Source organism: Xiphias gladius, chromosome 20 (assembly GCF_016859285.1).
Source record: "Xiphias gladius isolate SHS-SW01 ecotype Sanya breed wild chromosome 20, ASM1685928v1, whole genome shotgun sequence".
In the NCBI taxonomy this organism is placed as follows: domain Eukaryota; kingdom Metazoa; phylum Chordata; class Actinopteri; order Istiophoriformes; family Xiphiidae; genus Xiphias; species Xiphias gladius.
Window position 1 is genome coordinate 23082212 of NC_053419.1, and position 26406 is coordinate 23108617.

The 26406-nt window shown below is 46.5% G+C and overlaps 1 protein-coding gene across 1 annotated transcript in view; it reads left to right on the plus strand.

Annotated features, from left to right (window-relative positions):
- Nucleotides 1-26406, plus strand: part of rasgrf2a (Ras protein-specific guanine nucleotide-releasing factor 2a) — a 35993-nt gene that overhangs the window by 3530 nt on the left and 6057 nt on the right. The window contains exons 2-23 of the mRNA XM_040157097.1: nucleotides 11451-11557; nucleotides 12805-12952; nucleotides 13270-13359; nucleotides 13447-13700; nucleotides 13787-13866; nucleotides 14570-14763; nucleotides 15462-15571; nucleotides 15653-15771; nucleotides 15891-16054; nucleotides 17065-17131; nucleotides 17237-17373; nucleotides 17531-17613; nucleotides 18555-18803; nucleotides 19044-19136; nucleotides 19225-19733; nucleotides 20337-20462; nucleotides 20596-20685; nucleotides 20902-21008; nucleotides 23465-23577; nucleotides 24572-24632; nucleotides 25034-25137; nucleotides 26295-26379. Of these exons, the coding sequence (XP_040013031.1) occupies nucleotides 11451-11557; nucleotides 12805-12952; nucleotides 13270-13359; nucleotides 13447-13700; nucleotides 13787-13866; nucleotides 14570-14763; nucleotides 15462-15571; nucleotides 15653-15771; nucleotides 15891-16054; nucleotides 17065-17131; nucleotides 17237-17373; nucleotides 17531-17613; nucleotides 18555-18803; nucleotides 19044-19136; nucleotides 19225-19733; nucleotides 20337-20462; nucleotides 20596-20685; nucleotides 20902-21008; nucleotides 23465-23577; nucleotides 24572-24632; nucleotides 25034-25137; nucleotides 26295-26379 (3090 nt within the window). The remainder of the gene's footprint in view (nucleotides 1-11450; nucleotides 11558-12804; nucleotides 12953-13269; nucleotides 13360-13446; nucleotides 13701-13786; nucleotides 13867-14569; nucleotides 14764-15461; nucleotides 15572-15652; nucleotides 15772-15890; nucleotides 16055-17064; nucleotides 17132-17236; nucleotides 17374-17530; nucleotides 17614-18554; nucleotides 18804-19043; nucleotides 19137-19224; nucleotides 19734-20336; nucleotides 20463-20595; nucleotides 20686-20901; nucleotides 21009-23464; nucleotides 23578-24571; nucleotides 24633-25033; nucleotides 25138-26294; nucleotides 26380-26406) is intronic.

Genomic DNA, 26406 nt, shown 5'->3' on the forward strand with positions numbered 1-26406 from the left:
ACTGCCACTGAATTTATAGCGTTTAAAAAGGATCACGTCAAATAACTGGAATACTCATTTCAAAAATATCAGAATTCAGGGATAGATTGATGATTTCTTTTTTTTTTTCAATTTAATTTTTGTGAGGCTTCTGCGCCCGTTGCATTATGATCCTCATCGCTAAACCAATGCACAATGTGTATCTGCAGTTTACCCAATAAAACCGCAGCATTACAGTTACACTTAGTTACGTTTTTATGCTAAAAAAAAAAGGTCCACAATGTGTTGCGACATATCCAGTCACACCGCGACAGCATCGGCGAAACAATAGGACAGAATCAAAAAGGGCAGCTTTAGGGAGACGTCACGGCAACCACACTGACAACACAGACGGCGTCCCGCATGATAAAACCACGCTCTTTAAGAGCCGCTGGTGGTCGGAAGCTGGACGTGGGCTTTATTTTGTCCGTGCTGGAGCAGCTGTCCGAATCCAAACCTCCCGACGCAGCAGATCAACAGGCTACAGATAAATTAGGATATTACAGGAAACCAAGTGGAAAACCTGTGATGGTCGTAATCGCATAGAAAAAGATGGAACTACTGTGGGTGGCAGGGACCATGAGAGAGGGGGGCAACCTCACAGTAGAAGAAGAATCAGAATAAGAATAACACGCCTGAGCCAACTGGGGGGGGTTGCTGCAGCACCCTCAGGTCCCCTACTTCTCGTGGCTCTGGCTGAGCGACGTCTCGGTGTTGAATATCCTCAGGACCAGGACCAGGACCAGCTGAGTCTGCCGTCGGTGAAAACCTACCTCCCTACTCCCAGCGACTTTTCACACATCGCAGCGGACGCACTGATTGTGAATCAGGCTTATTACTTTGTTTTAATTGAAAACTAGTTTTGGGACATGCTGGGTTGTGGATCAGTTGATCCAGTTTCAGATCCAACTGCAGTGTAAAAACCATGTATCTACTGTACATTACATTTTTTTTTTTTTTTGCTCGAGGGTGAGAAGTGCCAGCAGGGCAGCGCTTTAGTCCAAAATCCAAACTACATTTTAGTATTTTTACAGTATTTTATTACTTAGCAGCAACCTGCCTTATACTAGATTAATAATGGAGATTTCATCAGCACAGTTAAAGGCCTAATAAAGTACAGTTTCCTCATATACCAGAGAAGAGACGGCTGAGTTGTGTCGTTGCATTTTTACCTAACGCCCTCACCTGTGTATTGAATCCTGTCATCGTTGTTTACGTCTGTGCGTCGCCCCAGTTTAAAGGCTCAAAGAAATGATCCGCAATCTTGTGGCAGTTGAGATCTGTGCCTTTCAGCCTTCAGGAGATATTTTTGTCTTCACAACGGCACACACAGACCACGTGTCATTGGCTTTCAGAGGAGATTTCTTGTGCTTTACCTTTTTCGTGTAGTTTTCAGGGCTCATAAAAACACAGATCACGGCCGATTCCTGCTTTCGTGCGCTCAAGTCGTTTCTCTCTGTATTTCAGTTTGTAAAAACCTTGTTTTCTTAAAACTAGTGAAACAAAATTTCCCAGTAGAGTAACTGTTTCCAAAAGAGAGGGTTATTAAGGATGTGCCAGAAATGACTTTATCTTGACACAAGCAAGCGTGAAGCAAATCACTGTACTAGAATCAAGGAAAATGAAATTTGACTTGAGAAAATGAGTCGATATCCACTGGAAACAGATTTAGTTTCCCTCGTTTTAATAAAATTAAAGATCGAGTCACGGACAAAAAAGAATTGAGAACATTTTAGGAAAGAAGTGCTCGTAAGGATGTTCAGTTTTTTTTTTTTTAAGCAATATTACCTGAATATATACAGTACCTGCATCTGTTGACGATATATAGGCAGAAATTCTATTTTTACATGAACACATACAGATATTTTTGAAGAGGATCCCTGTTAATTAGCTTTTTAAAGAGTCAAAGACAGCCAGACAGAGAACGGACAGCGCTGTTAAACTGTGACCCACGCAGTGTGACAGCCTGGCACTGGTGCCGCGGGGCGGCGGGGGGACGGGGGGACGGGGGGGCTGCCTGCCGGCCTGCGCTGTGGCTACTGTTTACTCCTCACTGCTGTGAGTCCAGCCAGTCACAGGCAGCCTGGGAAACCCGACTGGACGGCACAGCCGAGCTGCATTCAGCAACTGCGTGACGTGGGTTGTGAAAGCCGGATTGTCGGTTCTGGAAAGTGGTCGGGCACAGACGCGGTCCAGACATCACAAAGGCGTTTCAGATGCTGTTTGACCATCCAACAGGCATCTGCCCGCTACTTTCTTGATTAATCTATTCATTATTAGGTCTATAACACATCAGGCAACAGTGAAAACTGCCTGTCGCGACAATCGAGGTGACGTCGACACGTCCTGTTTTGTCCAAAACCCAAAGACATTCGGGGAACTATAATTTAAGACAAAGAAAAGCAACAAATTATTCCACAAGGTGATTATTTAGAAGCTGGAATCATCAGATGTTTGGCAATTTTACTCTTAAAAAAAAAAAACAAAACCCAAAACAAAACGATGAATTGATCATCAAAATCAATGGTCAGCTCTACGTGACACATCACGCTATAAATTGGTGGCGGTGACTCTGTGACGTGGTTGGTCATGTATGAAGAGGCAGTGGTCTGTCACAGCGCAGCTGAGAGGAAGCGCGCCCAACGTCCAGGCTGAGAGTAACGAGACGGGCGACACAAAACGGTCGGTTTGATCTCCACCTAACGGAGGCCACTCTGGGACCGGGACTGGGGGCGAAATCCAAGGCCGAGGTTTTTAAAACGGGCATCGTCGAAGTCAGACAAAACAGCAGCGAACATCAAAGCACACGTGTACAATGGGAAAACTCGGCTCCCCTGATGTCCCCGCTCCTCACAGACACTCTGATGGCAACCGGGTTTATTCGGTCGCCTCTATCTGTGGCTGAGCATGGTCACAGTGACCTCCTTCATTAGCATGACTCTGATCAGCCTGTCGATACCCGTGTATTAAATACGCCTCTGTGTTCTTTGTTCCTCCGAGCACAAGCCATCTTTGTGGTTATGGAGGTTGAAGTTTTAAAGCAGCATTATCATCTCCTCGCATTGAAACTGGCATATTTCACCACTGCAGTGGCGTCTTTTGGCGTCTTATTGGTCCACGTGGGCCGGTCGCCTGTATGTGCAGGATGCAGTTCATGCAACATCACCAATACACAGAAATGTCATAGAAATTACACATAGGTACATGAACATGTCATCACTTCACAGAGGTTTCTATGGCAGGGGTGACAGGCCCAAGCCTCGACAGCCAGGGTTTACCCGGCGAGCACAATGCTTGTATCGTCCCCCTCAACTGGATTAGTCTGAGATGAGGTGCTCAGGCTATTAGATATTAACAACAGTGAGTTGCAGCCGACGTCACTGTTGTGATTACTGCCCGATGAGCTGGAAAACATCGTAAGCCAGGATAAACGCCACGGTAACTCGTTGAGGGACAGGCCTGCGATCGCTCCTTTTTTTTTTTTTTTGTGCACTAGTCAGAGAGCAACAGCTCGGTTTTGTAGCCGCCAAGAGGAAAGAATAGCGCACACAGTTACGCTATGTGTACGGTGGAAAAGCTCTTTTCCATCACGTTGAGGGTAAATTCGCTGCTCAGTTGTCGTTCAGATCTGCTCCAACTGAGACTTTCTGCAAGACTGCCGTGCACAACTTCGTAGCACAGTTAACGCAGCAGTTTCACTAATTATTTCATGACCGATTTGAAGATTAAATCCCGTTAAGACAAGTCATGTGACTGTAGGATGTTTAAATGTCAGAAGTCATGCTCGAACCAGCAGTCATTGATTTTTTTTGTCTTGTATCTTTGGAGGCTAGTGAGCCACTGAACAAGTTGTAAAGAAACTATTGACACATTATCCCCTCCTAAGATTTTTATGGTGAATGTGTTAGCAAACAGTTTTTTTTTTTTTTCTTTCTGCTGCGGTCAGGAGCGATGGTTTAAAAGTGAAAGGTCCCAAATCCTGTTGAAACTACAGTTGCCCTCTGTGTGTGTGTGTGTGTGTGCGTGTGCATGCATCGGCGACACCATATTATGAATACCCCCGTGCTTGAAATTCAACAGTAATCCCATTGAGGTCGGGTAAAATGCAGGCATGGCTTGGTGCGCGTCGTTACCGTCCTGTCAAGTCGGATGAGAATAACACAAGAAAGGAAATGCGCTAAAAGCAAAAGGAAAAACAAACATTTAGACAAACACAAAAACGTACAAAACTGCAAATAAAAGATGAGGATAAAACGGTGGAATGACAAAGAAGGGCAGTAAACCAGTTGAGCACAGCAATATAGGATTAAGGCCTGGTTCTACGGTACAGGAATAGTCAGTGGGGGACTTTAGATGATCCATCGTCAAATTCTGCTGCAGTTTCTTCCATCTGAACGTTTGAAGGCCTTTTTTTTTTTTTTTTTTTTTTTTTTGTGCACTAGTCAGAGAGCAACAGCTCGGCTTTGTAGTCGCCAAGCGAGGAAAGAATAGCGCCATTGTTACGCCAGGTAATGTGGAAAAGCTCTTTCCATCACGCTGAGGGTAAATTCGCTGCTCAGTTGTCGTTCAGATCTGCTCCAACTGAGACTTTCTGCAAGACTGCCGTGCACAACTTCGTAGCACAGTTAACGCAGCAGTTTCACTAATTATTTCATGACCGATTTGAAGATTAAATCCCGTTAAGACAAGTCATGTGACTGTAGGATGTTTAAATGTCAGAAGTCATGCTCGAACCAGCAGTCATTGATTTTTTTTGTCTTGTATCTTTGGAGGCTAGTGAGCCACTGAACAAGTTGTAAAGAAACTATTGACACATTATCCCCTCCTAAGATTTTTATGGTGAATGTGTTAGCAAACAGTTTTTTTTTTTTTTCTTTCTCTAAGCTGCGTGTCAGGAGCGATGGTTTGGGTGCGGAAAGGTCCCAAATCCTGTTGAAACTACAGTTGCCCTCTGTGTGTGTGTGTGTGTGTGTGTGTGTGTGTGTGTGTGTGTGTGTGTGCGTGTGTGTGTGTGCGTGTACATGCATCGGCGACACCGTATTATGAATACCCCCCGTGCTTGAAATTCAACAGTAATCCCATTGGAGGTCGGGTAAAAATGCAGGCACGAAGCAGTGCACGTACGTTACCGTCCTGTCAAGTCGGATGAGAATAACACAAGAAAGGAAATGCGCTAAAAGCAAAAGGGAAAAACAAACATTTAGACAAACACAAAAACGTACAAAACTGCAAATAAAAGATGAGGATAAAACGGTGGAATGACAAAGAAGGGCAGTAAACCAGTTGAGCACAGCAATATAGGATTAAGGCCTGGTTCTACGGTACAGGAATAGTCAGTGGGGGACTTTAGATGATCCATCGTCAAATTCTGCTGCAGTTTCTTCCATCTGAACGTTTGAAGGCCTTTTTTTTTTTTTTATCAAGCTCCGTTTTGATTTTGGGAACCTGCAGAAAGAGACGCGACTGAGATCCCATAAAGCAGTCAGATGCCAGAAGAGATGTAAGACGTGTAGGCTGAAACATACGAAAATTAAAGGGATCACCCAGCTTGTTTGAACTCATCCGGTCAACATGAATGTCGGTGCACAATTCTGTGCCAGTCCATCTAGTAAATGCTGAGATGCTTCACCATACGACAAGCGACAAGTTTGACCTGCGAGAAAACATGGTGGAGATCTGACACTTCTGGTTGTTTCACGTATTAAACGAGAAAAGTCTCCTGACTTCTCCACACGCATCTGAACGCTAAGAGTCCATACGAACGCACCGGTAACACCAACCAAATCGAACCCCAGTGTGGTTCAACGACACCGAGGAAATGTTTGTCGCGTGTTTGAAAAGTAGTGCACCTGAGTGAGTGTATTCAGTCCCGGGACGTCAGTTTTCGTCCTCTGCGCTCTCTGTGCGTGAGGGAGAGACGAAGCGAAGGATTCAAACACGGTCCCGTCGTCCTGAAGGCCATTTTATGTCGTAAGGGACGCGGAGCGTCAAGTGGGAGGAGCGCTCATATTTGTGTCCGTGGACGCCAGACGGATGAGCTGATATTGTGACTGGACGTGGCGATGCTGGGTGCAGGGCGAGGCCGGGCTTAAAGCTCTCTCCGCCTGTCTCCCTGTCTCCCTGTCTCCCTGTCTGTCTCTCTCTCATTGTTATGTTATCCTCTAGCTTAAAGCAGGCTTGTGGCCGGGGAAGCCGCATTAGCAATGCAAGGAGCTGTACGAGCCATGATGGTTATGTAAAACCTCCCTCCCTCCCCCCAACACACACACACACACACACACACACACACACACACACACACACACACACACACTCACAAACAAGCCCTTAAGCCCGTCCCTGGTCCGTAGCCGGCACACGCTAGTAAGTGTCTCTCACCCGCTTATCGTTACATCATTACTATACAGGCCCACTTTGCTCCCCGTGGCAGCGTCACAGCAAAGTGCACCGTAAGATGATTTAATATAATGTGAAAATAAATATGCAGCGTGCTCCGAGGTCCCGCCATGGAGGCCTCGCTTCTGGTTCGGCTTTAATGAGCCGAATCTACCGAACCACAGAGAAAATTCTCCTCATTAGCAGACGGGAAGGTAGAGACGGATCATTTAAATATGAAGTACATTTACATTTCACTTTGTGTCATGCATATTTACCTTTTTGTAAAAATAAATGTCATATTTAGATCAATGCAGTTAAAATGTTTGAAGAGTAATTGTTGTTTGTCCTCTGTGTGCTCATCAGTCTGCAGTGGAGTGGATCTGCTTTTTTTTTTTTTTTTAGAACAAATGTTACATAATATGTTTCTTATGATACTGACTCTGTCTGCGCTCGTTTCCGTGATTGGACTCATCTCTCAAGATGTCAAACCGTGAAGTGTGTGACATACGGGCTGCAGCTGATCGTTATTGTCACTATCAGTTCCTCTGTTGATGATTTTCTCGATTTCTCGTTCGGTCCGTCTAAAGTCCAGAATTGGTGGAAAACGCCTCTTGCAGGTGACGTCGTCAGCCGACTTGTTTTGTGTGTCCGACCCAAAGTTATTCGGTTTACTATCACACGTTACCAACTAAAGCATCAAATCCTCACATTTGAGAAGCAAGAAACAGCAAATATTGGACGATTTTACATTAACGAGTTACCAAATAGTTGCCAATAAATTTTTTTTTTTTTTTTTTGATCGACTAATCAACCAATAGTCTAATGATTGCAGCTGTAGTTCGGTACATGTATCCTCCACATCCCTTCCTAAAATAAATATAATCCGATCAATGTAGTTTTGATTCTCCAGTTTAGGCAAAATGCTGAAAGACTCATTGTTGTTTATCCTCTCTGTGTGCATCCGTCTGCAGTGGAGTGCATCTGCTTTATTTTTTGTCTGTTTGGTTTCGCATGAAGAACAAATACAACATGCTTGTGTTTGCCCTTTTGTTATACTTGCAGTATCTCAGCGGTTTACTCGTCTCTTTAGATTCTGCTGAGGAAAGAATTATATAATGAAATCATAGCTGCCTGAGCTTATTTCCATTAGCGTTAGATTATCACTTAAGATGTTGTCAAACAGCGAAAATGTGTCAAATGTCACAAATGGTTTATTTTATTGGGTTTTAAAAACGTTACCAAACGAGTAATGGTTTCATAACTATCGATCTATCACTCAGAAATCACTCGATTTGTCAAAGCTCTTCCCTGCGTTAGCTGAAGGTTATTTTCATTTTTCAATCCTACTGAATAATGCGTGTGTGAAACGCTCCGTGGCCTCGGAAGTTGCACCGAGTTTCCTACTGTCCCACACCATCTCCTCTGCTGTCTTTTTTAGTGTTGCAGAGGCTAAAGACAGACACTACCATCCAAACTCCTTTTGTACACGGACGACGAGCTTCGTTTGAATTCCTGCGGCTGTCATGGTTAATGGATTCCGGAAAATAAACGACACGGAAAACTCTTGAAATCCGTTGAAAACATGGGTTTGCATAAGAAAATCACGATAGTGTCTCCTGCCACTGACTTAGGAATTTATTCATGCACAAACAAAAGTCTGCATGTTCGGAAGGTTTATATTTGCATACATGTACTTTCTAAATCATGTATACCCTGAACAGGATGCGCCGGTATAGAAAATGGATGTATGGATGATTAAAATGACTGAATCAGGTCCCTGTCAAGCCTGAATAATGCAGCAGGTGACATTAATTATTTGTCCTTTTTTTTTTTTTTTTTTGGTCCTTAACATTAAAACATTAATATGGGAACACAAGAGTGATTTTGCATCATATGAAAAGTTTTAAAATCCCTGACTTTGTTACGGTTAGGACACGTAGCTTAGCTTTTAAACGAACCACCGTTAGTCTTTCACTGACTATGACGTATGAGGTCTGTGATCACGTTCCTGTTTTTTATCTTTCCATCGCCTCGTGATTTTTCTCACGGTTTGATCGAAGTGTCTTCGAAAGGGCCCGTGAAACGCAGCGCTAGCCAACGCTCCAATGTAAAACTTGTTTGATCTCTGTGCACTGGAATCCGTCCTCTGTCTAGCAGACATACATTTAGAAATCTGAATTTTCCTCTCTTGGCTGTTTTCAGCGTGCCAGATTACAAATGTGCCAGAAAATAAGTCAGAGATTTTATGTCCTTTCTGACCCTGAACACGGGAGGAGGCAGGTTGACTTGGTGATTTTTGCTGCAACATCTCTCGCAAGATTTAGAACACAGCGTTCATTCATCAGGGATTATACATACAAACATACTTCTACGTTGAAATTTCAAAGTAGAAGACGTTCATGCGCTCCTGCACGTATCCCGTTAAGGAGGTGGTGTCGTCTCTCACCGGTATCCTCGTCCGCACACAGCAACCGCAGACTTGTCGGATCCGCTCGGTTAGATCGCTTAATGAGATCGCTGATCTCGGGCCGGCGACGCCGGGGGGGATGTAACGTGCCGTGACACGGTGGCCCGTCGCTGTTGATGCGTTCCGACAGAGTGGCGGGACTCGGTGCTATGAAGACCGGCTGGTCATCTGGGGTATAACCCATGCAACCAAGGCCCCCACCCCCCCAGCCAGGAACCGATCAGTGCGGTCGCACGGTATGTGACACCGGGACACCTCCGCAGTCGTTGATTCTGCAGGTCGACTTAACACAGCTCGTACGCCTGCGTCAGTCTTATCCACCCATGTCGCCACTTCTTTCAGCAGCCGTGTGGAGAGGTGACTTCCTGTTTCCCACGGCCGCCTGCAAGGCTCCAATTGTTCGAGTGACTGTCGGGTGCCCCCGAAGCCCCGGACGTCTGTTAACCTGGCCGCAGACAGATCTGCAAGGATCTGGTTACCGTAGCATTTTAAAGTAGGCAGCGTAATGGCGCAGTGGGATCCCTCCAGTACTCGTGGCGAAGCCGAGATCGAAACGTCGACGTTGCAGTTCTGCACCGCTCGGCCCAGGTGTATTTAGAGGGCCACGGCTCTCCAGGTTCCGAGGTTCATGCCCATCTGCAGTGAGATGCGCCCGAGAGTCGGCGACGGGATGATTTGGGCGTTTGTGGTGGTGATGGAGACGTTTAGGTTTCTGTCGCTGAATGTGGCTTTGCTGAGTGTATGATGGTGCGAAGAGCGGCTGTGGCCTCACCTTCGTTTTCCCTTTTAATAAAATCCCGCTGCTGAACTAGTCCTCATCTCAATATATCAGTAAAAGTGCATTTAAAATGTAAGACTATTAATAAAACATTTCATATAAAGTGGTGTGTGTTCCCACTACTTCACTGTGGTATCGATACATTAACAGTCAGTGACTGTGTTTTCTGTTGCTCTCAGCTTTTGCGTTGATCATGATTTTAAAACGGATGCCAGTAAGTGTAAATCTCCCAGATCTCGCGTCTTCTCGTTGGCTAGCAGGGGCTGGTGTCCGTCCGCTTGCTCTTCTAGGGCCGAGCTTCTCTGACGTTAGGAAGCTGGATTATGGAGATACGGAGCTACTGACGATTATTTTCCTCCGCTGATTATTTTCTGCACTAATCGATTTGTTTCGCTTTTGAAACGTCAAAAAAACAGTGAAACGATTTTGTAACGGTCCAAAATACGAAGATATTCAGTTACTATCATATGTGAGAAAGAGAGGCAATAAATCTTTACATTTTAGAAGCTGGAACCAGCAATCAAGCTTGAAAAATGACCCAAACAGTTAATGATGTGAATTTATATTTTTGTTTAGTTTACCAGGTCGGGCTTCCATTAGCAGAGAGTTTAGGTTTGGTCTCACAGAGCGTGGGCAGTTTATGCCGAGTCAAAAAAATCTACGCGATATGAAAACATTACAGAACATAGGGAAATGAAAGACAGATGGTTCACTACATGGATTTACACCCAGATTTCTGTGAAATTTGACGATTTATTCTTAATCCTCCTGAGCCCGAATGCATCAGCCAGCAGCTGCTCAGGATCTTCGGCAGTACACGGAATTTCGTCTTTGTCCTCTTTTAGTTAACTTTAGCTGGTGACTTTCATCACATCCAGTGATGGAAAGAAACTAAGTCAGTTTATTTAAATACTGTACGTAGGCACAGTTTTGAGGTACTTGTGCTTCTGCCACTGGGTCCCTTCTGCTCCGCTGTGTTCTAGAGGCAGGTATTGTGCTTTTTGCTCCACTTTGCCAACAGTTTCTTTGTATGTTAAGATTTTACATGCAAAATTTAATTAGGTATCAGCTTCGACATAGAATATTATGCATTGTTGTCGATTACGCTACCAGCATATACAGTAGCTAAAATTCAATAACTGCAGCAGTGAAACTACATATTAATGTGTCAGGAATGACGATTCAATAATGCATTATATCATAATATAACAATCACTGGGGACTTTTTTTTTGTTTTTGCATTTTGACGGCTTTTACTTTTGACCCATTTACAGTACTGTACTTTTACTTAAGTACAGTTTGGTATACAGGTTTTTTTTCCTCCATGTACCGTAATAGAGTACTTTTACATCGAGGTGCTGCTACTTGTAGTTAAGTATAGACGAGGAAGAAGTGGGTGCATGTCCCACGAACTGGGCATTAAAGCGAAGTGTTCAGAGGATTTTGGCATCACGCCCTGTGAAGCCGTGAAATAACTCTCACGTTGTCGGAACCGTACAGGAAGTAGAGAGGATTTACTGCGACAGTCTCCCATCTCGTTAAAAATAATACAAGACGCAGAAGCCGAGTTCCCACCGGCAGGTAGTGAAGTTATAACGGAGTTTAAAACTACAGATGGCGGCCTGCGCGCTGAAAATGGCCCTCACTTCGCCCTCACTGCAGGAACTCGCCGGAGGACGAGCAGCACAACTTTCCAGCAAATTACAACTTTTCAATCGTTGTTCTTTCAGGCCATGTTGTTACCTGAGCGAGGGCCCCTATAAACTCAGGTTCACCTCCGACTCTGTTTGTCCGTTGTCTCCACTACAGCACTACTTCCTGGTCGTCTTCGGCCACGACGGACAGAAGCCTTTGGAGCTGCGGACGGAGGAAGAGTCGGACTGCAACGAGTGGGTGGAGTGCATCCAGCAGGCCAGGTAAGACCGGACTAAAATCAAGACTTCGCTGCTGGTTTTCATGTTGAATTTGCAGTGGAGCACAGTAGGTGCTTGTCCTCAGCTGCACCGCATATTAGAGGGAAACATCGCGCTTTTTACTCCACTATCGCTTATCTAGTGGCTACGGATTAAGATTTTACATTAAAAAAAAAAAAAAAGCAAACACGATAAGCCTCTAAAATACTTAGCATTGAAAAGCTTAGTCCCGTGGATCTCCAGCTTCTTGGCTCATGACTTCTACTTGGGCCCCCCCGCACGTTTGAATTGTGAATGAGAACTTTGTTTTTATTCTTCTGCTCCCGTTAATCATCTCATGACCCCTCAGCTACAACGGTGAAATGCGGCTCACGCACTGATCCATCAGTATTAACAATCTAACCGTCTGTCATAGGTATATTATTACTTCTGCAGAACCACTGCTTTTACTTTTGAAACCTCCAGCACATTTTGCTGATAATACATCTGCCCTTTTACCTCAGTATGTTACATGCAGGACTTTTAATTGTAATATAGAGTTTTTACTTTGTGGTACTTCTACCTACGTAAATGATCTGACTACTCGCTCCACCACTGTTAATTTCATCTTTGCTGTGATATATCCACTAGCTTTTCAAGCAGCGGTCTATCACGCGATGAAGATGCCCTACATATTCAGCGTGCAGTAATTCTGTACTCGTCATGAAATTAAAGCGGTCGTTAAATAACTTGCCGGAGACTCGAACTGTTCTCTGCTTTCTGCTTTTACTGCTGATGCAATATTGAAATCAATTGCTACGTGTTATACCGTATTTGTTTAACATCCGAGAGAGAGTGTGTGTGTCTGTGTGTGTGTGTGTGTGTGTGTGTGTGTGTGTGTGTGTGTGTGTTCTGCTCGCAGGGGTTCGCATTTAGGTCACACTGGTGCTGTATTGCTCCACTGATTACATCACAGACTCGATCTCGCCACTCGACCTCCATTTCTCTCGGCCTCGCCTCCGGGGCCGTCTTCCCTATTTTTATCCCGGAGTTCGGTGGAACACACGATGCGCCTCAAACCGCCCGTTTACTTTTGCGTGAGGACGTGTCCCCTGTATGTACACGTAATTTTCAGGCTGTTGCTTTTCGCGCTCCGGCCCAGTCTGTAACTTACACGAGCTGTCGGCTAAAACTCTCCGCACGTGTTAAATTATACGCCTCACCCACATGTGCCTGTCCTTTTTTTTTTTTTTCCCCCACGCTGCCTCCAGCTACTCCGACATCATCGTCGAGCGTGAGATCCTGATGCAGAAGTACATTCACCTGGTCCAGATCATGGAGACCGAGAAGATCGCGGCCAATCAGCTCCGCACTCAGCTGGAGGACCAGGACACTGAGATTGAGAGGCTTAAAGCCGAGGTATGCATGGGTGCATCCACATCTGCGTGCGCACGCATACACAAATCCACCTACTGTCGCGCTCGCGCGCCGGCACTCAGATGCACTCTCAGATGGAGCACATGCAGATGCATCTGGCACCATGGGAGAACGCTTGAGTTTAGAGTGCATGTCTCTCCTAAATGAAAGCCCGGCAGGGCTCCGGTGATTCCACGAGCATTGCTTCCTTATCATGCCAATGACATACTTGTAGTATCCAACCTCTGAAGTGGTTTCATGAATATTTTATCCTCTGCGCCGGTGTGTTCTCATGGGGGGCCCTTTTGTTTTTTTGCCAGATTGTGGTGTTGAACAAAGCCAAGGAAAGGATGCAGCCCTACCAGATCAACCTGGAGGAGGAAGACCCGGATATTAAGAAGATCAAAAAGGTGAGCTGTCGACATCGCATGACAACAAGTATCGAAACCGCAAAAGAAGGACACCGAGAGACACCTCTTTGTGCTGTGGCTGTACAGGTGCAGAGCTTCATGCGTGGCTGGCTGTGCCGGAGGAAGTGGAAGATCATTGTTCAGGACTACATCTGTTCCCCTCACGCTGAGAGCATGAGGAAGAGGAACCAGATTGTCTTCAACATGGTGGAAGCGGAGACCGAGTACGTCCATCAGCTGTCCATCCTGGTGAACTGTTTCCTCAGGCCGCTCCGCATGGCTGCCAGCTCCAAGAAGCCCCCCATCAGCCACGACGACGTCAGCAGCATCTTCCTCAACAGGTGCACTTATCTTCTTTTTCATAACCGCGAATTTCGTGGAGACGTTTTTCGTTCAGTGGGGTCTAAGACCAGTTCTCCCTCTCTAGCGAGACCATCATGTTTCTGCACGAGATCTTCCACCAAGGTCTAAAGGCCCGGATCGCCAACTGGCCCACGCTAGTTCTGGGTGAGTAGCATCAGCACTTACAGTTATGTCCCTTAATAGAGTTGGCACGTTTTGGCCCGTTAATTACAGTCTGCGGGTGCGTTACATTACTGCAAAAAAAAGGCGACAGCCGGCTTTTCATTACTTCACCGCAGCACAAACGATTTTTAAAAAAGCGCACATGTGAATTTGTCACACGTGGAACACGGTTCACAGGTTTAGCGCATGTTCACCGTGAAAGTAGTTCCACTTATAAAATCACCGTGAAACACTTTTCACATGCAATAAACTCAACTGTGGGCGAATGATTTTACAGGACACAGAAAGAGTCAAATTCCAGCACATTGTCGGCGCTTTCGTCAATGTCTGACGAGTTCGGCTTCCATGATGTCTTTGTCCTACGCACCTGTTCACCAGGTGTGCGTCAGACAACACTTGGTTTGACATTTCACAAACCTGCTCAAATCTACATGACCGCAGCGAGACGAGACAAAAAAAGTGAATACCGCAAGAACAAACGGTTTGCTTACTGTGGCCGGTCTCTGGCTCGTGCCACACTGGCATGAACTGAAACCGAACGCTGCCTGGGAGGTTGGAAATCAGCCTAAAAACCCGCCGCATCACGCCAAACATCACGCCAAACACTTCGCTGTCGTCTGCTTTACTAAATAAGTAAAAAAAACCGAAATGAATTGGCGCGTTGTGCTTTCTTTCTCCCGCCCAGCCGACCTGTTTGACATCCTGCTGCCCATGCTGAACATTTACCAGGAGTTTGTGCGTAACCACCAGTACAGTCTGCAGGTGCTGGCAAACTGTAAGCAGAACAGAGACTTCGACAAGCTGCTGAAACAGTACGAGTCCAACGCCGCTTGCGAGGGCCGGATGTTGGAGACCTTCCTCACTTATCCCATGTTCCAGGTATGGCGCACGTTTCAAACCTGCCTCCGCCACCGGAACGACAACAGCGGCTTCCACGCACTCTCAGTTAGCCTCGGCAACACTAACGAGAAACACGTAGTGGCAGGGTAACTCAAAAGCCTTTTGCGAACCGTAGCTCGACATTATGTTATCACCCGTAGGAGCTGAAATAATTAGTGAAGCATCTTACTGTATGCGCCCTAACCAAAGATGAAAGCGGGATAGACAGCTCTTTCTACACAGAGAAGCAAGTTGACGGTCAGACATAATCCGGCTGATCTTAGTTTCTCTACCTTCTGGCCGCCTCTCCCAGAGGCCAGTAGTTCTCTCCCTAACTGCCACACACCCTGGGTCAACTCCCCACTGAGCACATTGTTCCAGGTTGTCATCAGATTTAAAATCCAAAAACAAAAATGCTCCTAGAGAACTCCCTTGAGGCGCTCGTCACCTTAGGCAGAATAAAGTACCATTTAAATATACTGTTATTTCTTACAATCACTCGTATAGAAAAAAAAACCCAGCTACTTCTGGAAAAACGTCAACCCTGTTACCTTTGATCTGATTCCGCCGATTTGTATCCCCTCGCTTCACCTTTCCCGCCCGAGTCTTGCTAATGCGCCCACACTTGTGTCTGTGTATTTTTCGTGTCTGTGCCCGTCTGTGTGTGTGAAAACGTGTTCCGTCGGGGGGGTTTTTAGATTCCACGGTACATCATCACCCTCCACGAGCTGCTGGCGCACACGCCTCACGAGCACGTGGAGCGCAAGAGCCTGGAGTTCGCTAAATCCAAGCTGGAGGAGCTGTCCAAGTAAGCGTGCGCGCGTTTCATAGATCTGAAGCCGCAGGTGGTGATAATGTCGATGATAATGACGACTGGTCCTGTTGTCAGGATGATGCACGACGAAGTGAGCGACACGGAGAACATCAGGAAGAACCTGGCGATAGAGAGGATGATTGTAGAGGGCTGCGACATCCTGTTAGACACAAGTCAGACCTTCGTGAGACAAGGTGAGCCCGACCCCCACGCGACACCTGTCCCTCTCCAACCTTTCTTACCACCACATCCTTTCGGCCCGGTTCTCCGTCACTCACCCCTCACTCCTGACTCTCCCCCCGTGCGTGGCCAGGCTCTCTCATCCAGTTGCCGTCCAGCAGTGAGCGGGGCATGCTCAGTAAGGTCCGCCTGGGCTCCCTCTCGCTGAGGAAGGAGGGAGAGAGGCAGTGCTTTCTCTTCACCAAACACTTCCTCATCTGTACCCGAACATCGGGAGGAAAGCTTCACTTGCTCAAGGTCAGCCTCAGCCGTCCACAGATATTCATGGCGCCGCACTGGAAATAAAAACCCTCCAAACAGGTTTTGTAGATGAGTCGTTTAATTCGTGTGAATGAGAGTGTCTGTTTTTGCTTCTCTTCATCATCCACTATTCATTTACATAACTGTTAATAAACCTGTAGACATTTAATGAAAAGAATGACTTAAATCAATATCTTTTTTTTTTTTTTTTTAACAATCAGCACACAAACAATTCAGAGAGGAAAATTTAAGTTCAACCTATAGGAGTCCGATACACCCTCCGGCCAATTTTTAGCTCATCACGGATAAAATGTATCAGCAAATATGAAATAAAGAAATAGAGAAATAAAGATAGAAAGATGCATTAATAGTTGGCGACAGGCTGTTTTAACTGCCAACATTTCATGTTCATCATAATAATTTTTCAGAGTTGGTATTCATTTAATCTCCATTGAAGTTTACTGTCAAAAATGTTTTGTTATCTTAGGTAACCAAAGCCTGGGCAAATAAAGACACGTTTAAGGGACCCACATTAAATAGGTCATGTCTTTATGTTATAAAATGATCATTGGCCGATACATTGTCATCAGGTGGTTTTTTTTTTTGTTTTTTAAACATGAATGTCGGTACCGACCTCAAAAACCCAGCACGGATTGGGCTCAGTTAGCGATTGTCGTAGAAGCGCTGACTGATTTCTAGGTGGCCATTGACACGCGGTGCACTGGATGCTGGGTTAAGATGTCGCCCGTAAACAAAAATAAATAAATACACATCTCACTTGGAACAAACCTCTTTCCTAAAACAGCTGAAACAACTTCCTAGGGAGTAGAGTTGCAAAGATTAGCCGATTAATCAATTACTCAAATTAGTATTTTTTTTAGCAAACATACCAAACGTTTTCAACTTCTACAATATGAGGATCCTGTGACCAGATGCTCTCAGGTGTTGAATCTGACCCAGAAGTAAATCTGACCTTTTCTTTTTCTTTTTCTTTTCATCACCAACAGCAAGGAGGGACGTTGTCTCTGATAGAGTGCACTCTCATTGAAGAACTAGATGCCAGTGACGAGGACTGTGAGTGTCTCTGTGCCAAATCAGTATCTGTCCCCGATGTCGGTTTCTTTGTCCGGTCCAGTCCGGGCTTAACTGCGGCGTGGCCCGCGTGTTTGTGTTTTCCAGACAACGCAGCAGGTCAGGGCTTCAGCCACCTGGAGTTTAAGGTGGTGGTGGAGTCTCCCGACGGTCAGTCCTTCTCCGTCGTCCTCTTGGCTCCCTCTCGCCAAGAAAAGGCCGCGTGGACCAGCGACATCAGCCAGGTGGGACTGACTGACCGTTCAAGGCTGCTGGGAAACAGCGGTGCAGTGTGAACAGGGATCTCCGCTGATCCGAGGGGGTCAAGTGGACCGGCTTTTCTGATCTCAGGTTGGGGGACTGGGGAAAACTGACCCTGTCTCTTGTGTTTCTCTGTCCTAGTGCATCGATAACATCCGATGTAACGGCCTGATGACCAGCGTGTTTGAGGAGAACTCCAAAGTCTCTGTGCCGCACATGATCAAGTAAGGAAAGCGGATTTCTCATTTTCTTAGGAAGATTTCAGAGTGTAGCAGTGGAGATTACACTTCCTGCTAATCTCTATATTTTTGTCTCATCATTTGTCTCATAATCAAGTATTTTTTCTTTTTTTTTTTTTTGGTTGAAGTATTCTGGCTTTGCTGTGTTTACAATGCGGATTTAAGTAGTGGTGACAAGTGTAGCGTCGCCGAATTCTGAGCGAAGTGTTGCAATGAACAAAACTAGCGTGGAGTTCATTAATCATACAATTAAAATAGAGTGTTTTATTTTTAATGTCACTCTATTTACTACAGTCATGGCACTTTAAGTGTGCTTTTTTTCTTTCTTTATTTATTTTTTTATTCTACATTTGTTATTGTCGGCGAATTCCATGAAAAGACCAAAACAATAAATGTCTCCCGTTAACGAGAACCGTCTGCGTATTAAAGCCGTGTATGTCTTATTGCTCTGAGCCTTAGAGCTCCACTGTTTCCAAAAACTATTAAAAACGCATCAGTGAGCCTCACTGCTGCACTGGCCGACATGTCCCTTCATCACCACGAACACACACTGTTTATTTAGACTCAGTCCCACACACACACACACACACACACACACACAGCGTCCTGCTGCACCAAACACTTGTTTGTGGATTAATCCGCCGCTGAAAACAGTCCCCAGCAAACGCTCTGTTTCCTCCCGAGTAAGGTTCGTTAAAAACCACAGTTCCCGGCTGATGTAGGAAATGACTGAGCCTCTTTCAGAAATGAAACTATGCATTTTATGAGGTGTTTTTAAAGATTTCTGGCTTGAAGCTGAGAGCCCCACACAGAAAGTAATGAGAGTCTTTGCATGGGATTTGTTGACAACAAGAGGAAAATAGTATGTCACCAGCCTTGTCCCTGAACTCAGCATGGCGAACGAATGCGATATTTTTCTCCGTAAGGTCCGATGCCCGACTGCATAAAGACGACGTCGACATCTGCTTCAGCAAGACGCTCAACTCCTGCAAGGTCCCGCAGATCCGATATGCCAGCGTGGAGCGCCTGCTGGAACGGCTGACGGACCTGCGCTTCCTCTCCATTGACTTCCTCAACACCTTCCTCCACACCTACAGGATCTTCACCACAGCGGCCGTGGTCATTGACAAGCTGGCTGACATCTACAAGAAACCGTTTACTTCCATACCCGTCAGGTACAAGCCACCGGCCGCAGGCGTCTGGGATTTTCTGTGATTGTGTTCATTTGTTTGCATTTTTCAGGTTTTCATCCACCCCCATTGTCCTTCCCCCTCCCCTCATGGAACAGACTCTTGCATGGCATTCACTCCACCTTTCCCTTTCTGTGTTTTCTACTCCTCTCATTATTCGCTTCCTTTCTTCATCTGTCACCCTGCCACACACTCCTCCTCCTCCTCTCCCTGTCACTGTCCCAGGATCGAGCAACTTTCATGTGATCGTCTGTCCATCATGTCCCTCTGTCCTGACTACAGTCTGAAGATCACGCAGCTTGCGCTGGATCAGTCCAAGTAAACCGCATCAGTAGGACTGGTGATTCACTAGTGCCAGCTTTTGTCAGAGACGGAGCTGTAGATCACCTCTTCTTGTGTCTCTCAGGTCTCTGGAGCTCTTCTTCGCGACCAACCAGGGCACCTGGGGAACGGACCCCTTGAACAACAAGTCCCCGAGGCTCTGCCGCAAGTTTTCCTCCCCCCCTCCCCTCTCCATCCCCTCTCGCACGTCCTCCCCCGTCCACTGCCGCAAGCTCTCCCTCAGTTCCCCGATCAGTGTGAAAGCGGGAGCCTTGGACCTGTCCACTACCCCCTCCTCCTCTGCGGCCAACTCCCCCACCTCCAGTCACAGCCCCTCCATCTCCTCTCCTCCTCCCGGCTCAACCAGGCCCCCCTCCGGCTTTTCCTCCCCTCCGCCCACCGCCACGCGCTCCCCCAGCCTCCCACAGGCCTCTGGGGTGTCCTCGCCGCCCCCCATCACCACCAAGGCCCCGCTGGACCTCAGCCGCGGTCCCAGCTCCCCGGAGCTGAGCCCGGCTGCAGGGGAGGACGTCAGCGGAGAGCTGCCTCGCATCGACGCCTTCTGTGGGAAGCTGAGGCGAAGCATCCGCAGGGGTATGTAGCTGGAACACGAAAGCGTGTGATTCGCACTCACTCAGCCCCATGTGAACATCGGCACATGTGTGGGCAACCGCCTCAGTGTGTGTCGACTCACACACGCTGTTATTAAATTGTGGCTTTACAAAAAGGAGATGAATAAAGTTTAAACAGCCGGTCTTTCATCTAACACTGAATTTTGGACGTTAGCGCTGCAGAGGTTCACCTCAAATTCTGCCTTTACGAATGCGATTTATTTTTTCTTTCCCTCTATCTTTCCCCTTTTAGTTCTGGTTGAAATGTTGAAATGACACGAAAAAAACAAAAAAAATCAATGCATTTACCAGTCTGGGTCGGGTTGTAGTGAAATTCTGTTACGGTCCTGCATTAATTGTCTTTCGTTCTGGACTCGGACCGGCATTCTCCTTTTGAGAATGTGGGTGATCAACTAAAAATATCCATGACTTTTTTTTTAATTCAAACATTAGGCCAGTGTCCACAAAGAAAGTCGCCTTACAGAGCTCATCACATCAGATTGTCCTGTTACATCCATGCCGTTATATTAGCATTATCCATACAGATGTTTTGTTTTTGTTTTTTTTTTCCCCCTCCCCCTAACAGCTGTCCTGGAGTCAGTATCTCTGGACAAGTTTATTCCCGAGTCGCCCGCCAGCAGCGAGCCGGGCGACATGTCTCCCTGCCGCTCCCCCTCGACGCCGAGGCATCTCCGCTACCGACAGACAGGAGGTACAACATGTGCGGACACGTTTCACCCCCCCACGCTTTCGCACACACACACGGCAGACACGTGCTGCTGTGTCTCCGTATGGTCTTTCATGCATTTTTTTTCTTTTTTCTTAATGTCTCTTGTTCCTTGCAGTCACATCGGGGGAGAACTCTCGCTGTACGATGTCGCCGGCCTCGGCGTTTGCGATCGCCACTGCTGCTGCCGGGCATAGCAGCTCCCAGGGTGAGCGCGGCAAGCCATGAAGGTCAAAAGGCGCACAGCCGGGGGGGGGAGTGTTGTTCTGTCGGAAAAACCTCGCTGCCTGCTTGTGTTTTTTCTGGAAGTCAAAATGAAATGGCTCTTTAAGAGGCAGGAATTGCATCAGATGATTTGCAGCGAAGAGTCAGAGGTTGCTGCCCGGCCTAATCTTTACTTTTTTTTTTTTTTTTTCCCTCCCAGGTTTTAGTACATCTGAGAAAGCCTGCGACAAAGAATTCATCATTCGCAGGGCTGCTACCAACAGAGTCCTCAATGTGCTGCGACACTGGGTCTCCAAGCACTCCCAGGTGAGTCCACAGCTCGCACAGGCGGGTTTGACGGGCGATGTCGGACGTGAGATCGGGTAGAAAACGACCCAGAATGACTGAGGGCTCACGAAATCAACATGAAAAGCCGAAAAACTGCACAAATGGCAAAAGTAATTAGTGGAAAATGTTGGTTATCGCAAGAAGGAAACCTGCCAGGGCTCTGGCTTCAAATTAACGCCGGTTCTAAGGTCAGACGGCTCCCACTGTCGCCGTGTGCTTAAGGCTGTTTAATGGATGCAGGTAGAGCTCTGTGTTCGACGGGCGTTGGGACCCGCCGCCAGCCGACACAGGAGCAGCCCGATTGGCTTTGGATGGACAAGGTGTCTCTCGTCGTTACGCTCACAGTGTTCCAGAGAAGGAAGATCAAACAGGCGTGCGGAGTCTCTTTTCACGATCAGTGATACTGACTAAATCCTGTTTGGAGCGGAGCTCTGCCTGTTTACACCGCGGTCGTCCCCGAGACGAGTTTCTGCCTAATGCAGCACGTCTGGCAGACGTCCAGCGTCTGGTGTACTCTGAGGAAAGAGCAGGATTTTCATACATGCTAATGTTATGAATGTAACAACCGGTGCTCTCAAGTAGCGCAGCAGCACTAATCAGTCATTTCACAGGTTTCCAGCAGCTGCTTTGGTTGTAACTGGTGAAAATGCCGTCATAAGCGTTTTATGATATCGTGGTGATGTGTCTTCTACCCCCAGTGCTCCGCGCGCATCCTCGATTTTGTTTGCGAACGGGAAACCCGTTTATCGTCCCACTTTTCTATGAACCCCTGGGTCCTTACAACTCAATGTTGTCACCAAGTTCCTCAACGAGTCTGTGCTCCTGTCCCTGAGCCTCGAAACTTTCCCAGGAGACCCCAGCCGGGACAAGACGGGACACTTTCAGCCGGCCTGAAAGGGCCTGCTGTTGTTGTGTCTGTTTTCATTGCCGTCACCGCCCTTTCCCCGGTGGAGGTGCTCTTCGCGCTGCGTGTCCTTTCTCCCACTCAGGAAGCGTGCGGAAAGGTCAGCCTCCTCCCCAGGGACACTACCGGGACCGCAGTTTTCATTTAAGATTATATAAGATGCTGTTTCTGAGCCCGGATGCCGTGGCCTGAAAAGTGAACATTTAGTGTTCGGCCCCATTGATGAAACACGGTTCTGGGCTGAAGTGTTAAATCGCTGTGACCGTCAGTTGGTGAGTGACATGTGGCGAACCGAGAGAAACAGCAGCTGGTGTGGTAACAAAACCACAGTTTGGAAAGTACGAAAAATGTACTTTATAATCCGGAAGATCTTAGTAGGTTAGTGGAGTTTAGGTCAGTTTACCCACCGCTACTTTCCTGTTATTGGACCTATAGTACTAGTCACTGGACCTATTATTATTATTATTTTTAATTTTTTTTAGCTTCATGTACAAGCTTCACTGAAAAGCTTGTAAACACAAGGTACCAGTAAAATGCTCGCTGCCGGTGGTGGAAAGTCACTGAGTACATTTACTCAGGGCCAGCACGGTGGTGCGGCGTTGCTGGGGTCGGACCTGCCCGGCCATGGCCGGGGCCCGCCTGTTTGCGTGTCCTCCCCGCGGCTGCTCCGGCTTCCTCCCGCGGTCCAAAGACGCGCTAACGCGAATGCTAGGGCTGTTCGTCTCCAAGTGCCGGCCCTGTGACAGGACTGGCGACCTGCCCGGGCTGTAGCCGGCTTCACTTCAGTGTTTTCCTTTCATGCTACTTACGACTTCCACCCCGACTTCTAACAGTTCAGAGACAAATATTGTACTTTTTACCGCAGTACAGTTATCTGACACTTATAGTAACTGGCTGCTTTATAAATCAGGATTTTTTGCATACATACATAACACATGATGTGCAAGCTCGGTTCGTGGCAAACCACTTAAATACTGTTCTATCGGATTGTATAAAGGAAAAAAGGGAGGGAAAACCAATGTTGAAAAAATAGAAATACTATTAATGTTAAAACCAGCCGATTCTGCTGGTATGAATTTTACGCATTACGGTGTTGGGGTCTGCGGGACACACACAAGAGGCGTTAGTGTCGACAAAACGCACACACACCCACACAGTAAAGAACAGAATGAAGTCATGAAGAGGAAACTCCAGTGAAAACCTCCTCAGAGCACTACTGTGATACTTAAACTGCAGGTTTCTTTTATCTGATAAGCTTTGACAATGATGGCGTAAGTGGACGGCACACTTCGTATTTCTCTTAGAGGACGTAAAAATGGGGGGGGGGGGCGAGCCACCTGGTATATATGTCCTCTAGAGGGCACCCTTCTCACGTGCCTGCCTGTGCGGCTGACACGACAAGAGCAGGTCGCGGGACTATTCTGGGACCTGAATCTGCTTGAGTCAGTCTTTCTGCGAGTGTGTTAATCCCCCAATCTGAGCTAAAACCGTAACTCAGCCACGGGCGTGTATACGTGTGTGTTACCCTCAGGACTTCGACATGAACAGCGAACTGAAGGTGGGGGTGATTAGTCTCTTGGAAGAGGTGCTGCGGGATCCAGACCTGCTGCCGCAAGAGAGGAAAGCAACAGCAAACATCTTAAGGTACACGGTCCTCATTCTGAACCATCGCCCATCCATCCATCTTCATATTAAAATCGAGTTTTTGATGGAGTAAGTGGAAGAGTAGAAATTAAAAACTACAAACTCTGCATTTTCAACTGATTAAAGCTCCTTGTGAGGTTTACGGGAAGATTATCTTTGTGTATCTGTTGCTCAGCGTCACTTGTTCCACAACCGAAGTTTTTCATAGGGGTTGTCCACTTAAATGAGTGTTGTGATTCATGTGTTGAGTTTTTCCTACTGCCAGCACTGGTTTTATGGCAAGAAACCGCTGAATATTAATGCTTCCCAGATTTCACTGGTTTTAATAGAACATATTATCTATAGTGTGATAAAGAGATCTCGGAGGAACTTTGGTCACTGACATGTATCTTGTCATTTAGATCAACTTTAGGCCCAAATAATAAATAAAATTCATTGGGAAATCCATCCATATCTGGAGCTTTTCAAATGTCTATTTCTGATTTCTATAAATCTTTCTCATCCCATTCTTACTGTTGAGTCCCGTGATGTTCATTTACGTTATGGGCTGCGTCAGGAAAACGAATCAGACTGATTTATCAGATATACCTGAGTGTTTAAATTCTAAAATATCAGTATTTGGTACTGGCATCAAAAATCCGGCACTGGAATCTTGTCGGCCTATAGTTCATGTTACATTTGTCTCTAGACGAATAAATAAAAACAATAAAGATTGAAATATATATAAAATATACCTACAGTAAATATGAACCATTGCATTACATAGAAAAATGTATATTAAAACTGAAGTCAGGTTGGGCAGTACAGATGCAGTATATCTGTTGTGCAGATGTGCCTAAGATACACACACACACACAACACTCGCGGCGCTGTTTTATTTCTCCAAGCTCCCGGTAGCCCCGCTTCTGAAAGGCACCACAGCAATGAAGTCTGCTTACTTGCTCACCACTACTCCTCGGACTCTGGTTGTGACAGTGTGTGCTTTGCTCTTCAGTGCCCTTTCTCAAGAGGAACAGGACGACGCTCAGCTGAAGATAGAGGACATATTGCAAATGGTCAGTATTACCGCCTGCGACTGCAGCATTGTATTCGACAGAGGGGGATGTCACTGTGCACTTGACCTGGTAAACCTCTAAGCAGTTGTTGAAATAATTTATCTCCTGATTGTGGAACAGAAAAGCTGTCCCCTGCTCCACTTCATCGTGGTAAGAACGACTTCGTTGTTGTGAAGCAGTCACTCCCTTAATGAAAAGCACCAGTTGTAGTTAGTGTGTATTGTGGCGAGTTCTGTCAGAACCCTGATGTACGGTTATAGGCGCTTTCCCGGTATGTGGAGTTGACTTAGTGTGTGTGTGTGGCACCTTAGTTATTAGAAATACCTTCAGTGACTCTACACACAGTGAAGTATGAATTGTCCGTGTTTTTTCTGTGTGTGTGTGTGTGTGTGTGTTTCCAGGCGGAGAGTCCCAAGGCCGAGTGTTTTGAGTCTCTCTCAGCGATGGAGCTGGCAGAACAGATCACACTACTGGATCACATCGTGTTCAGGAGCATTCCCTACGAGTGAGTACGCCCAGCGCATCGCGGCCTCACCTCACACGAGCCCGGGGCTGTTTAAAAACCAGCGAATTGCTCAGATGAACTGTTGGTGTGACCTGGAGAGTCAGTTCGCAGCGCGTAAGCTGAACGTGAACACTTAGCAAACGGTTTGTGACACACTGCAATGCAGCTTTTAATAAATGTAAAGCTTGAGTACAGGCAAGCATACAAATCAACACACAGTAAACGGGGAGGAAAGTTTTCACTAATGAATGAAGTGTGTTTTAAAAACATTTTATATTTCCCTGAACTCTGTATCAAACGATACAGCTCGTTCCAGGAAACCTTCCAGGAAATGACTCCTCCTGTAAAACGAAGCCTCGGCGGCATTTCTCCTGGATCACGACCCGTTACAGTTTGCAGCTATCTTTATTTACCAACCATGAAACCGCAGCCACAGGTGCTATAGTTATGTAGTTGTACTCTATTACACAATAAGTCATATGGTTCATATAAATCGATGGGTCCGTTGATGGACCTACTATCTGTGTAGCCTAAGCCTGGTACAGAGCCTCTGCCTCCTTCCCATGTCGTCCAAAAAACTATTAAACAGGTAAAAAAGAGCCACGGTGTCGCACCGGTCGAGTCCCAAACTGGCTAAATTGAAGTTACTGAAGTTAAATCAGCTGAAGACTGGGTCAGTGTCAGGTTAAGATGAGGGCCAGTACATTAGGTCGGATACTGGGAACTGAGATCCTGGGACTTGCCAGGAATTCTCGCCAATATCTGGTCCCGTTCCCTGAGAGAAGTACCTGTGGGATCTCAGGATTTTCTGGCGTGTGTGCGCTTGTGTGTCTGCGTGCACCTGTGTGTTCATCCACTGAAGTTTAATCGTGTGTTCTGAAACAAAGACACCTTCTCCAAACCTCTTTAACGCTTCCATGCAGTGGTTGTAGATTGACTCTGATCTTTTATTGCCGTTTCTGACTCCACCTTCCAGCCGCGGTCGTCTCTTCCAACTGTTCTCATGCTAAAATGGCGGCGAATGGCAGTTTACAGTTCAGCTGTGCGGCAAATTAATTTGTTTTTCTTTTTCCTGTGCGCTTTTGAATGGTCGGCACTGTGGACGTAGCAGTATATCTGACTGTAGTGTACGAAGCTGAATGTGTCCTGTCCTGTAGGGAGTTCCTCGGTCAGGGCTGGATGAAGGTCGACAAAACCGAGAGGACTCCGTACATCATGAAGACCAGCCAGCACTTCAACGATGTAAGAGCAAACTCCGCACTGAGTGCG